Source organism: Belonocnema kinseyi, chromosome 2, assembly GCF_010883055.1.
Source record: "Belonocnema kinseyi isolate 2016_QV_RU_SX_M_011 chromosome 2, B_treatae_v1, whole genome shotgun sequence".
Lineage (NCBI taxonomy): Eukaryota > Metazoa > Arthropoda > Insecta > Hymenoptera > Cynipidae > Belonocnema > Belonocnema kinseyi.
The window spans coordinates 55,212,106-55,226,839 of record NC_046658.1 but is presented as its reverse complement, the minus strand read 5'-3'; the positions used below and the strand labels follow the sequence as shown (position 1 = coordinate 55,226,839).

At 29.0% G+C, this 14,734-nt stretch overlaps 1 protein-coding gene across 1 annotated transcript; it reads left to right on the top strand.

Annotated features, from left to right (window-relative positions):
* Positions 1–1,270: 1,270 nt before the first annotated feature.
* Positions 1,271–14,648, top strand: LOC117167065 (elongation factor 1-gamma). The gene is made up of 8 exons (XM_033351662.1): positions 1,271–1,331; positions 1,460–1,609; positions 4,827–4,890; positions 4,971–5,113; positions 7,152–7,454; positions 11,147–11,440; positions 11,526–11,678; positions 13,937–14,648. Exons 1-8 carry the CDS (start codon positions 1,320–1,322, stop codon positions 14,090–14,092), a joined length of 1,275 nt encoding a protein of 424 aa, XP_033207553.1. The 5' UTR covers positions 1,271–1,319; the 3' UTR covers positions 14,093–14,648.
* The last annotated feature ends 86 nt before the right edge of the window (positions 14,649–14,734 follow it).

Here is a 14,734-nt window from a genome sequence, read left to right as displayed (position 1 = left end):
ACGATGCGAAAAATTCAGTCAATATATATATTTGAAAGTTTAGATATCTTTTAAAATGACTTGGCAATCTTTAATATTGCACAAACTATTCTGATTGCATTGGTAATTTTTTACTTTAGGGAACTTTTGCATCGTAGATGTTTTTAGAGAGACTCCACGTCTGCTATATAATAAAAATTTGTTTTAAATAATGTATTCGCTTCAAAAATAATAAAAAATACTCAACAAAATATAATGGATGCAATTGGTATTGTTATTTATACTTGTATTTTACATTTTCCTAGATATTCATCTAATGAGTTATTTAAAAAATGTCCCAATTACTGATAAATAGAATTTTTCCAATTCTAAGTGTAAAATCTTGAAAAAATTATTCATTCCATTTTTTGATAAAATGTGGATAATGTACATTTACAGAAAAATTTGTTAGTGATTTTTTATATATTCCAAAAAGATTTTATGCAAATCGGTTAGATATTGACATAAGAAGGTAAATACATACATGCATAATAAATTCATAAAAAATTGCACTGGAACTACATCTAGTCAATTTATCCAGAGATTTCTATACGAATCGGTTGAATATTGTAGACTTCAGGGCGACTTTTCTGCTCGAACATCGAATTTTATGCATAAAAAGTAAAATTTAATAAATTGAACATTTTTTACAAAACGTCAATGAAGATTTATTTACTCAATTTATACAGACAATTTTAGATAAATCGGTTGAATATTGCTGGCTGCAGAGCGACTAAACTGCTATAAATAAATTTTTTGACATATAAACTAAAGTAACTCAAGGAATAAAAAAAATATGAATAAAAATTTCCTGAAAAATAGCTTTATTTAATTAATTTAACCTAAAATTGTTAGACACATTGTTAGACAAATTGGCTGGACTGGTTTTATAATATTGTTTATCGCGGATGAAAATAAAAAGTTTTAAATCCATAAATTTAAAGGATTGGTAGTTCTGTATATTTTTAACCAATCAGTAGACTCTTGGGAATCTAGCAAATTTAAAAGCCCCTTGTTCAAGTTTCACAATATCCTCTTATTATGCACTAGAGTAAACTATCTTCTCCTAAAAATATGTGAAATTAGTTTTTCAAAATAATTGCTTTAACATCTAAACATTGATGAAACATCCAATATTTAAGAAAGCATTTCAAATCCTACGCGCCCGAATTGCGAACGCAGCGGCTTTTGCAGGTGATTTCCGAATGCGCCTGCGCAGATGAAGCAGTAGTCTAGTTTACCGGCCTTTAACTTCCTCTTTTCCTCTTCCCTCTTCTGTTGCTCTTCACGTAGACGGTGCAATGGCGTCTGGTGTAAGTGTTGTCCACGCGACTTTTTCATCCTTAAACATCGCCATCAAAATGCATCTAAGTCGATGTCAAACCGATGAGCGATCCAGTCGAAACCACGACGAATTCAAAATGACTTCTATTTATTGCAGACTCTCTACACATACCCGGAAAATTTCCGCGCCTACAAGGCTCTGATCGCAGCCCAATACTCTGGGGCTCAGGTCAAGATCGCGGACGATTTTGTCTTCGGTGATACCAACAAATCCAAGGCCTTCTTGAAAAAATTCCCCCTTGGCAAGGTGACTTTATTTCATTATTATTTACTTACTTTACTTTCGCTCTTAACCTCCTTCACTTCAGGCTAGTGTTTTTTTTAGTTTAATTAGAGGTTCTTGAGTAGACCAGATTGTTCATTCTGACAGATTGACACATAACTTGTAATTTGATCCCACTTTTACGAATTGGGTTGTTTTATTTCAAGAATAATGTGATTTTGGTCAGTGTATTTTAACTATAAGGCACGATTTTGGTTTACATTTTCCATTTTTAATTTTCGTGTGTCTACGTCAGTTTCACATGTCGCAGAATTTTTCGTCATTTATTCAATTTTGGATGTGTAATCCGTGTATTTTTGTATTTTTCACTTCATTATATTCTTGTTTAAAAAATATATCGAAATTATCGATGAGTTGAGAATATATTAGTTAAATATTTCAATCTCATAGTATAATCTTTGCATCAGAAAAATATTGCATCATCAATTTTTGCGAATTTTGGAATTTAATTAAAATGTTAATGTGATTTTGGTTAGAGTATTTTGACTATAAGGCACGTTTTTGGTTTGGATTTTCTGTTTGTAATTTTTGGGTGGCTTACGTCAGTTTCACATGTCTGGCACTTTTTTCGTTAGTCATTAATTTTCGAAAGTGTGATAAATGTAATCGTGTATTTTTAACTATATTAAGTTCTTTATAAAAAACTAATCTATCCCAAAATTATCGATTGAAAAAAAACAAAGTATTACTTAAAAGTTTTAATAAGTGAAAAAATGGTGGGACTTTCGTGAATATTTTTTTAACAACGAAGTCTTGAAACAAATTTGAACTTCTGGATATTTGTGTATTTTTGACTTTTTTACATTCATGTTTAAAAAATTGTATCAAAATTATTAACTGAAAAAAACTGATCATTTAAAAAAATTTGTAATTAGTGCAAAAGTTGTAAAGCATGAATGAATGAGAAGTTACGAAATAATGTGAATTTATAGATATTTTTTAAGATTTTGGTAATTATTTCGAGTAATGTTGAGTAGAGAATATATTCATTATAGATTTCAATCTAATTGGATTATCTTTTCATCAGCAGAAAATTATTGCGTCATAAAATGTAATTTCCACTAAAAGTCTTGGTCTGCATACTTTCTTAATAAATCATGCAACTGAAATTTGCAGGTTGCAAACTTATTAATCTTTAAACTTGAAAAATGAATATTCTTAAGAGATTTAATTACAGGGATCACAGTCACTCTCTTGCGTTTTCCATTTTTTAATTCTCCTTTTCTCTTTTAGTATACAATATTTTAATGTAAAATGTTCGAATTACACGATAAGTTCTCCAAAATTAGTAAGTGTACATAAGATAAGTGCCATTGTTTGTTTTAAATCTACAAAATGATTCTTTTTACTAAAATATGCATGTGAACCCTTTCAAAAATCTTGAAGTTGAAGTAGTTTAGAACTTGTTGAAAATATTAAAACCGTAGACAGAAGTTTCTACCCAATATCAAATTGGAACAGTTAAGTAATGCATATATGGGTCGTTGCCAAAAAGTTGTGGAATTTAGGTCCCGGCTGTTTTACCCATTTTCATGGTATAAAAGGTTTTTTTATAATACTAGGATAAAGGATCTACTTAGAAGTACGTTTTAGCAAAGTTTCAATATTATATTTTCTTTTTTTAGAAACGGGAGATTAAAATGTTCCTCGAATTTTCACTCTGTAACAAGTCCTCAAATACAAATTTGCACACAAAAGTAGATAGATTTACGAAAAAATTGTATTATTGATTACTACTGATATTAATTATTTGTATTAATATGAGGAATCTAAAACTAAAAAATTAAGCTTAAAAGTCTGTCCCGAAGTTTTTTTCCACTTAGAAACAATCATGTTTTATGGTAGAACAAAAAAAGAATCATTAAAAAAAATTTATTTTATTCCTGTGTAAGTGCACAATAGGCAGTGTTGGATACACTGTCAAATAGAGCTTGAAACAAAATATTTTACAGTATTTTTTAGGTCTTACGTCCACTTATAGGTTATCATTCATAGGTCAGGTGTTATTTTTACAAAGGAAAAGTACTCATCTTTGAATAAAAATGTTGAATAAGTAACATTCATTTAATTATTATTTATTCTAATTTAGTTATGTATATTATTAGATTTTTTGAAGGTTTATAAAAACATTCAATGCGTTTCTAGAAATGTAAATAGTTTAGAATTTGCACAAGTACGCTTGTATTAACTGAATACGTGCAACACATAATTTGTTGAAAAACCAGTCGCCGGAACATTTTTGAAGTTGGAACTTCACAAAACCGCTTATGAGAAACAAATATAAATATTGTGGGTGATGCATGTGGAAGTGTCATATTTTTTCTTTCAACATGGAATATACCCATTTCTGGTTGCTATTTTGACCCTGACTTCGGAAAACACGAAAATGTCCTAAAATATAACCGGCCCATGCGAAATCCCATATTTTCGTTTCAAAATTTATATACACTATATATAAATATGATTCTTTATTTCTGAAATTGGTATCTTCTTTTTAACTTAGGTGTGAAATACTGTGAAAAAATACTTCAGTTCGTTTTTTAATGTCCCATTTACTTAGTAAAATGTTCTAGACCAAATTTCACATTTTGGCAATGACTCATACATGCGTCCATCGGAGCAAAAGCGATATTTAGCCATTTTAATGTTGAATTATCATAGGAGCGTTGAGCAGTCTCAACTTTTATTTCTTAATCTTACTGTAAAATATTTACGATGTTTATTAAGGGGATTTCGTAATAAACTATTTCGAATTAAAATAAAAAAAGCTAAGCTATTTTTCGCAAAATGTTTTAGAAATTTAAAATATTTTAGGCACTTGAACTATTTTTATTTTCAGTTTTAAGAGCACTGAAGAGTGTCTTTTTTAATTTTCATTTAAAATAATAGAATGTTCTTGAATATGAGAAAGATTTTAAACAGATACAAATTGTTTAATTAAACAATTTATTTTGTCACCTTGAATAAATTTCCAAGGACCCTTAGACACACTTCTTCGTGAAAAATTACCCTATTTCCCCTTTTTTAGCTACTTTTGCGCTATTATCATCCCTGTAATCATAATATCTTTAAAAAATGTATTGAATTTCTATTGCATATCATAAGAAATATTTCAAAATCATTACTTTTTTTATTTGAAAATTAGAAAATAAAATGTATTTCGTATTTTATTTTAATTCAGGTTCCAGCTTTCGAATCCAAGGATGGCAAATGCCTGACTGAAAGTAATGCCATCGCATACTATGGTATGTTAGCTTACTTTCGATTTCTAAAAAGACTTTCTCCTGTCCTGTACTTAATTTTTGACGTGAATTTTGATTAACAGTGGCAAACGAACAATTGAGGGGAAAGACGGATCTGGAGCGCGCAGAGGTCATCCAATGGTTTGGGTTTGCCGATTCGGAAATTCTGCCTGCAAGTTGCGCATGGGTATTTCCTTTGCTAGGAATCATGCCATTCAACAAGCAGGTGAATACATTTTATAAATCGTATTTATGAATTTATTATCGAAAGAACTTAGGTTTCAATTTATTAAAAACTCCAAAATGCTTTAATTCATTCTATTTTATTTAATGATTCGTGTCTTGAAATTTGCAAAACTAAATTATTGCGCAAGGAATTATTTATTTATTGTGAGAATAAATTTAGTATCGCAGTCAGGAATTTAAGAAAAATATACAAAAGTCAGGTGATTATAAAAAAAAAAAACACTTTAAATAGGGTTGCTGCAGGTCAGGGAAGTCCAGAAAGCCCCAGAATTTAAAAATGGTCATGAGTGAATTTTCGATAAGAGTTTATTTGATTATTTTGTTGAAAATTCAACAATGTTGAAAGCTAATTATTTTAGTTAAAAGTTAATTTCTATAACTGAAAAATGAAGTATGTGTACCATTTTTAGTGGACATTTATCGTTTTTGATAGAAATTAAATAATTTTAGTTTAAATTTTATTTTATTATTTTGAAAATCTATTTTTACTGAAAATTTAACTGTTATATTTTTCTTTCAATAGTATTTTTTTTTTGTTAAATAGTAGTTTTTTGGTTGTCTATTCGTTTTTGTTTAGAAAATATTTTTGGTAGTTGACAATTCATTATATTTTGTCAAAAGTCCGTGCTTTGGTAGAAAATTCATCTTTTTTGTTGAAATTTTAATTATTTAATTAAAAATTTATCTTTCATAGTTGAAGATTCATCATTTTAGTTAAAAATTAATTTTCTTCAGTGCAAATTTAACTATTTTATTGATGATTCCTTTTTTTTGCTACAAATTTAATTTTTGAGACGGAAAATAAAACTATTCCATTTTTGCTGGGAGCTTGATTTTTTTAGTTCTAAATTCAATTATCTTATTGAAATTTCTTATTTTTTATATATATTTCAACTGATCTTCATTGAAAACTACAATATTTTTTGCTGTAAATATTAACTATTACACTTTTTGTTGAGAATCCCTTTTTTATCGAAGTTTCATTACTTTGGTTCAAAAATTTTAAACTAAAAATTGAATTCTTAAGATTTTTGTCTCTAAAAGTGTTAAAAATAAATTTGGAATCATTTCTTTTTGCATTAACATTATTGATCTAGGTGTAAGATCTTTTTATACCTAAAAGTAAAATTTAGAGCAATCAGGGTAATTTAAAATTGGGTTAGGGAAAAGTTACATAACTTCGAAATTGGGATTTTGAACCCACCCTGTTAAATAACTGTGATGAATAGTAAATTAAAAATTTTTTTATTTCATTTATTAAAAATTGTAAATTTAAAATGTAACAAAATTAGGATTCTGGCCTTTAAATATTAATGGTCAGAGAAACTGAAAAATTGGTCAAGAAAGATTTGGATAATTTTGAAAATGAAGTCTTGCGACCACCTAGAGATCCTCAAGGGAGAGTTGAGGCACGGGGTACTCCAAATCTGATTGGCGCCGCTGTACCGGAACTGGTTAAACTTTTATGAGTTTTGATTGGCATGAGTTGGTGCTATTTTCAAATAAAAATTTTATTATCAAGCCGATTTAATGCGTAATAGAGACAACATGCAAACAAGAACATGATAAATTATTGAGAATGTTAGTAATTAAGGTTAGGAAAAAGTTTCATTTTGTAACGCATATACTTCAAATTTTTCGTAAACAAAAGAATGAATAAAAAAATAAAACTGTTCAAACTTTTCGCGTCCCATGAAAATATCAAAGCTCCGGTACAGCGGTGACTATTGGTAGGGGAAACGTGTCTCCATTCTCCGTAAAGGATCTCTATGACCACCTTGTGAAATGTGAGCAATTTTATTTGTTTCTAACCTCCTTCAAAGGCGAACTGCAGATTTTTTATGCTGTCGTTCGTAACATAAGAGAGGAAAAGTAACTAATTAATGCATACTAAATCGATAACTACATCTGATGTGTGGATATTGTTTATGTCGCATACAAAATTATTATTTTCAGTATCTTGCGTTAATTTCTAATCTAAATAAGTTGTTTATGATATGTATTTTGTACGGTTTTAGGCAGTGGAAAATGCGAAGGAGGACGTCAAGAAAGCACTGAATGCGTTGAACACTCACTTACTCACGAAGACCTTCTTAGTTGGAGAGCGCTTGACCCTGGCTGATATTAGTGTAGCAACGACCTTGCTGAATCTTTATCAGTATGTCCTGGAACCAAGCCTACGCAAACCCTACCAGAATGTGAACAGGTGGTTCCAAACTGTCATCTACCAGCCCGAATCAATTGCCGTCATTGGTGCCTTCAAATTGGCTGACAAAACTTTGGAGTACGACCCCAAGAAGTTCGCCGAAGTTCAAGGAAAGGTCAGTGCCAGAAGAATTATTTTCCATCACTTCATATTCCATTTCCCTTAGTTGGTCCAGTCACCGAACGAACAATAATAAAGACTTAAATGTCGATAATGAAACTACCCTACCCGGAAAACCTGGAATTTTCAGGGAATATTTATATACCTGGGAATATAAGGGAATTTTGTCGAAGGCTTAATTTTTTTGAAATTGCAATATTAAATTAAATAATAATAATTCATTATTTGTAAAAGTAGCTTTATATTACTGTATTTAAATATTTTTGTTAAAAATTCCTTCTGTTTTTGGTTAAAAATTGATCGGTTTTAGTTGCAAATTTAAGTATCTGCTTAAAAATTCATGCATTTAATTGAAAATTCCTTCTTGTTGGTTGAATTTCTTTATTTTTTATTAAAAATTTTAATCTTCTCTGGTTGAAATATCAACTAATGCATTTTTCGTTTCGAATTCATCTTTTTAAATGAAGATTTAATTACTTGGTTGAGAGTTACCTTTATTAAAGATGAATTTGTTATTGTTAAAGGTTCATCATATGAATTGAAAATTCATCTCCCTGGCTGAAAATTGAGATTTTTGGTTGAAAATTCGTTTTTTTCTTTTGCTAAAAATTAATTTTTTTCACTAAAATTTTAACTATTTAATATTTGGTTGAAAACAAGATTTTTTTTAATTAAAAATGTTGGCACTTTTGTTAGAAATTAATCTTCTAAACGGAAAATTAATCTTTTTGTTTGAAATTTAATGATTCTACTTAAAGGATCATCATTTTGGGTGCAAATTCATGTTTTTGGCTTCGAATTAAACTATTTCAGTCGAAGATTCATCATTTTAGATGAAAATTCGTCGCTTTGGTTGAAAATGAATTTTTTACCAAAAATTTAAATGTTTAATTGTTGTTTTGACAATTTATGTTTTTAATTTAAAAGGTATGTATTTTCTATCAAGTTCGTCTCTTTTGATAAAAATGGATCTTTTATTCCATTTTTGTTTGAAACTTGATATTTTTTAGTTTAAGATTCAATTGATTGGTGGAAAATTTATCTTTTTGTATTTGATCAGGAAAATAATTTGTTGCACATTCATGCATTTAGTTAAAAAATCGTGTGTGTGGTAGAAAATTCATATTTTTGGTTAAAAAAAAGACTACTTGGCTGAAAATTCAACTCGTTTCTTAAAAATTTATCTTTTTGTTCAAAATCCATCTGTTCCAGAAGAAAATTCATCATTATAGACGGAAATTCATTTGTTTAATTAAAAATTTAACTGTTTGGTTGTGATGTGACATTTTTTAGTTGAAAATTCAACTTTCTTATAAAAACTTCATAAACTTGCTAGAAAAATCCTCTGCATTGGTTGAAGATTCATCCTTTTGCCTAAAACTTTTCAAGTATTGAAATTCAATATTGATCATTACAGTAATTAATTCTTTTTTTTGCTTGAAAATAAAACGACATAGTTAAGGGCATATGATACTTCGTCGTGTGGTCAATCGGGTACAGTTCCCCCGGATTTTTTTCCACAAAAATGAAAAATTTTTAAAACGGAATTCGGAGATGCTATAAAATATCATAACGGACGTGCCCGAACTCTTTTTGAAGGGTAATAACAAACAAAAATATTGTGCTAAATACAAATTTTATGCATGTGCATTATTTTGAGGTTACGTCGTTTTTCATCTCTGCCTTTCCGATAATTTGGAAATTATTTATGAAATAAACTTTTTTAATTGCCTGCAAACAAGGTTAGTTCCGGGAGATTAGTTACTATGTTTATTTGCAAATTCAAAGTTTTCGGCCAAAAATATTGTGTAGTTTGGAAGTAACGCTCGAGAGAATTGTAACACACATAACCTCGAAATATACACATGTTAGCAAAATCTAAATATTTTGAAAAAAAGGAACACAAAAAAAAGTGTGCAGGGGCGTCCGTTAGCATGTTCGCTATCGTTTCGCAGATTTTGAAGACAAAATATTTCTTATCCTAGGAAAAAGCCGGGGGAATCTAACACTGAAAAAATCGATACTATTTCCTGCGCGCTATGCAGCTCAATCACATTTTGTTAAATTAAAACTTTTTTGAATGAACCCACAAAAAAGTGCGTGGGGACGTCCGTTAGCATGTTCGCTATCATTTTCCAAATTTTGAAGACAAAATATTTATTATTCTAGAAAAAACTCCGGCGGAACCTAAAACTGATATTTTTTAGTTCAAAATCCAACTATTTGTTTGAAAATTGAGCTTCAGTTTAAAATTCAACTGTTTGATAGAGAATTAATGTTTTTTTAAGTGTTCTTATTGGTAGAAAATTAGTCACTCCTTTTGAAAATTCGACTATTTTGTTAAAAATTCATCTATTTGTTTGAAAATCCAAATTTATGCTTGGAAACTTCGGAGTTTGAAGCGGTTTATAGTCTTGATATTGAACAGGGAGTTTTTGAAAAGAATGAAGTCAAGAAATTTTCTGAAGCCATTCTATGTAATTTCTGATTGGTTCAGATAATTTTCGAAAGAAATTATAATTCTGACTTGGAGCAGTGAATGCTTAAAATGAATAAAAATTTTACTTTGAATAGGAAATTCTCTGACATGAATCAGCAGGATGTCTACTTGACCGGAAAACCGGAAATTTTTTGAGACCCGGAAATGACAGTTGATATATTTTTTGAGCAAGAGTTTTTACAGTCTTAGGAGAAAAATGTTCACACTTGAAACCATTTAGTTCAACAATATTATAGTAACTCAAAATCTTCAATTTTAAGTATTTCTTTTTAAATGTACATTTTAAAATTAAAGGACTTTAAAATGCAGTTTTAAAGACTAGAAAATTTACAGATTAAACGCGACTTTGAAAAAATAAAAGCACCCTATTCAAAATGTATAAACTATTTTGAATTTTAAAATACCTACAAATTAAAAGATTCATAATTAAACGCTTTTATTTAAATATTGTTTCAGTCTATTTTATCAGATTTTTAACGCAAGCTATTTGAAATTTTTATAATTAAAAAACAAGAACAAGCCACAATTACGAATTTAAAGGACTTACAGTTAAAATAGTTTAACTTCTAATTTAAATAGGGGTTTTAAAAAAAATTGGTCAATTTTTCAGTTTTTAATGTTTTAATTAGAATTGCTTAAAATTATATAATTTTTAACTTTTTAATTCTTTATTAAATTTAGAACAAATCAGTTTAAAAAAATTCAAATCACCGGTATTTAATTCAAAACTTTTCAATTGAAAAAATATTCAAAGCTTCTACTTTATACGTGTAAATTATTGAGTATTTCAATCAAACTATTCTGAATTAAAAATTCGTTAAATCTACACTTTAGTTTAAAACTCAAAAGAGTTCAAATGTTATTGCTTCAATTTGAACTTCAATTTTGATTGAATCATAAGAAAAAAAATTCAGCTTCAAAATCTCAAATTTTCTTAGTTCAATGTCCGTCAAAATGTTTGCGAACCAGAAATTTTTTCCTCGATTAAAACGGCCAGCCTCAACAGGTAATTGCCCAAAAGAATTTAAATTCTGAGTTCAGGCATGTAAAATTTAAAACAAAGTTTAATTATCAGACCGATAACATGAAAAATTGAACAGGATTTGAAAGTCATCCGTCTGGTCGATAGATACTTGGAATAAGTCAATTAAAAGGTTGACTAAAGTTGAGATAATATTTGTCTGTAGGTTGCTGCGCCGAAGAAGGAAAAGAAGGAAGAAAAGAAAAAGGAGTCGAAGAAGGAAAAGGAGGCCGAACCTGCCGAAGAACTCGACGCTGCCGATGCTGCTTTGGCGGCTGAGCCTAAATCTTCCAACCCTTTCGACTCTATGCCTAAAGGTACTTTCGACATGGAAGATTTCAAGCGCTTCTATTCTAATGAAGATGAGTCCAAATCCGTACCCTACTTCTGGGAGAAGTTCGATCCTCAGAATTATAGCATCTGGCTCGGAGAGTATAAATACAACGATGAATTAACGAAGGTAGTGATTACTAATATTTAAAAAAAAAAGTTCAGTATTCTAAAATCCGAATCAGTCAGTTTTAATGCTCTATTATTTTTTACAGGTATTTATGTCCTGTAATCTAATTAGTGGAATGTTCCAACGTCTCGATAAAATGAGAAAGGCTGCTTTCGCGAGTTCGTGCCTTTTCGGCACAGACAACGACAGTACTATCAGCGGAATTTGGGTCTGGCGTGGACAGGATCTCGCTTTCTCGGTATTTATTTTGAATTTTATTGCCACACTTTATAGAAATTATTCAAAACTAGTCATCTAAGTTACATAATTGAGCCTCTCAACAGTATCAAGGTAAATAAAATTCAGCTGGAGAAACTATAAAGCGGGGTGCTAGCGATCTTGAAAACCTGGAATTCTCCTTGAATTTTTTTAAACCTTGAAAACTTGGAAATCTCTTTGAATTTTTTAAGAGAACCTTGAATACGCTTCTTCTTTTTTTGGTTTTAAAACAGTTATTTTATTGAAATGCGAAGAGTAATTTAAATCTTTCAGTCTATTATGAAATAAACATCTCGTTTAGAAGAAATCTTGCTACTAAAAAGTTTTTTATTTGTCGGGATATAATTTACCTTTTGTTCATTACAGAATAAATAGACATTTCAAGGCGTTTTTTGTAGACTGTACCAATTGTTTTATAGATTGCAATGCATATACTTTGATATTGTGAATAATTCTATAAGTTTTTTATTTCTCCTCCGCTAATATAGAATGTTAAATATATTAAAAGTTTATAACGATTTCAAAAGATTTCAAGAATTTCAAAGATTTTAACAAGGATGTAGTACACCAGATTTAAAAGATTTCAAAACAATGGAAGATTTTTTACGATTGCAAAATTTTTTTAAAGATTTTCAAAGATTTCAAAAAGTTTAAAAATATTCCAGTGATTTGAACGAATAAAAAAGATTCCAGAAAGATGTCACAAATATTTCAAAGAATTCATAGGGATTTCAAAAGATTTCAAGAATTTCAGAGGTTTTAAAAAGATATCATAAAGAATTCGTCGGAATTTAAAAAGAATTAAAGAATTTCACAGATTTTAAACGATTTGGATTTTTTTGTAGATTTCACAGAAATTTTGAATGTTTTAATTATTGTAAATGAATACGAAAGATTTCAAGAATTTTAAATATTCCAGATATTTTAAACCAATACAAAAGATTTCACAAATGCTTAAGAGAATTGATAATGATTTTAAAAGATTTCAAAGAAATTAAACTAGATCTTAAAGCTTTGAATACATTTCAAAGATTAAAGAAATATTTCAAACGGATTTCAAATAATTTCAAAGATATTAAAGATTTTAAATACTTCAAAACATTCTAAAGATATTAATTACGTTAAAGACTACAAACATCAAAAAATATTTCCACAGATTTCACAAAGACGACGTACGTTCATAAAAAATTAAGAATTTTTTTTATGTATGGTTCTGCTTTCTTTAGAAATTGTTGGTCAATAAAAAATTAATCGGCTCATTTTGTTAAAATTTATAACAAACAAAATTTATAACAAACGGTTATTTTATCATTTGATGTAGAAAAGGAGACTTGGAAAAACTTGATTTCTTGACCTGGATAACCTGAAAAAGACCTTGAATTTTGTTCCTACGAACTAATTTTATTAAAAATTCTACAGTTTTGGAAAAATGTTATTCTTTCTGGTTGAAAATTCAACTATTTGTTTAAAAATGCATTTTTTCGTTTGAAGATTTAACGTTTTAGTTAAGAATTCCTTTTTTAACTGAAAATTTCACTATTCCAGTTTTTGTGAAAAATTCATCTGGTTTGGTTGAAAATGCATTTCTTTGGTTGGAAATTCAATTTTCCAACTAAAATTTTAACCATTCTATTTTCGGTAAAAAAATATGTTTTAAAGTTCACAATTTATGTACTTTGTTGAGAATTTGTCTTTTTTCTTTAAAAAAGCAACTCCTTTTTTTATGGAAAAATTCATTTTTTTCCGCAGAAAATTCAACTGCTTTGGATGAAAATCCTATTTTTTGTTTAGAAATTTCATATGTTGGATGAGGTTTTTTTCTTTATAGTCTAAAAAATATTTCTTGGTTGATAATTCCAAAATTTTGTTGAAATTTCTTTTTATTTTGAAATTGAGTCTGAGAAAACATTTTTTTTATCGAAGATTTATGACTGGTAAAAACACCTTTTTTATTGGCTACAAATTAATTGTTTTTAATATAAATGTAATTCATCTATTATTTGTTGAAAATTGATCTTTTTTAGTTGAAAACTCAACTATTTGGTTGAAAGTTCATGAATTTTACGAATGCCTTACAGAATTTGTGGTTGGCCCCTGATCAAATTCTGTATGATTGTTTTCACTGAAAGCGTTTAAAGTAAATTCAGAAACAAACCTTTTCTTTCGCATCAACATGATTGATCTCTTAGGTGCGAGTTTGTTTTTATACGAAATTAAAATTTTGTATTTTTTTTACAGCTAAGTCCCGACTGGCAGGTCGACTACGAATCTTATAATTGGACAAAGTTAGATCCGACTGAACCAGAGACGAAGGACTTGGTGAAGCAATACTTCAGCTGGACTGGTACCGACAAACAAGGACGAAAATTCAATCAAGGGAAGGTTTTCAAATAAGCGTGCGTCTCAGGCTGATCAAACAAGATCCGTGCTCACAAACACAAAAATAAAGCTGTGAAAAATGAACGTCAAAAAAGTTTCAATCCATGAGAAACTCACGGATCCTCCTGCATTTTGTTCCTCAATCATTTTTCCTAATCTACAACTTAAATTTTATTTTGTTACGAGTTTGTCGATGTCACCCGTAAACGTAAGCTCGAAGTACTGTCCTCGTATCTTTTCAATGTACAATAAAAACCGCCTTGATTTTTAATCACGCTTTGTTGAGACTTGCGTTGCTTAATGAGAAAATGAGGGAATATCAGTTACAATTCATTCATTACAAACATTCGAATGAAGTGTGCAATGTGTTATTTATTGTTGAAAACTGCATTTCTTCTAGCGACGCATTTTTTTGAGATTAGGACGTTTTATCGAGTGAGAAACATTACGTTGATTTGATCGAATTAAGATTTTGTATGTCAGTAGTGAAAGCATTAAATATGGAAGAGTCTGAAAAGAATTTACTCTACACAATTGTTTTGTTTTTTTTAAATAATATTCTAATCATAAATTATTCTGTCTTCTAAAATGGAATTTCATTTTTTCCTTGATTTCCAGAGAATGTTTTCTACAAAATAAAAATATTTCATACAATTT

Bases quoted from the DNA above. Each gene is read 5' to 3' on its own strand.
- LOC117167065 (XM_033351662.1), top strand. The intron at 5,114-7,151 runs GTGAATACATTT...GTACGGTTTTAG, and splicing joins TCATGCCATTCAACAAGCAG to GCAGTGGAAAATGCGAAGGA. The intron at 7,455-11,146 runs GTCAGTGCCAGA...ATTTGTCTGTAG, and splicing joins TCGCCGAAGTTCAAGGAAAG to GTTGCTGCGCCGAAGAAGGA.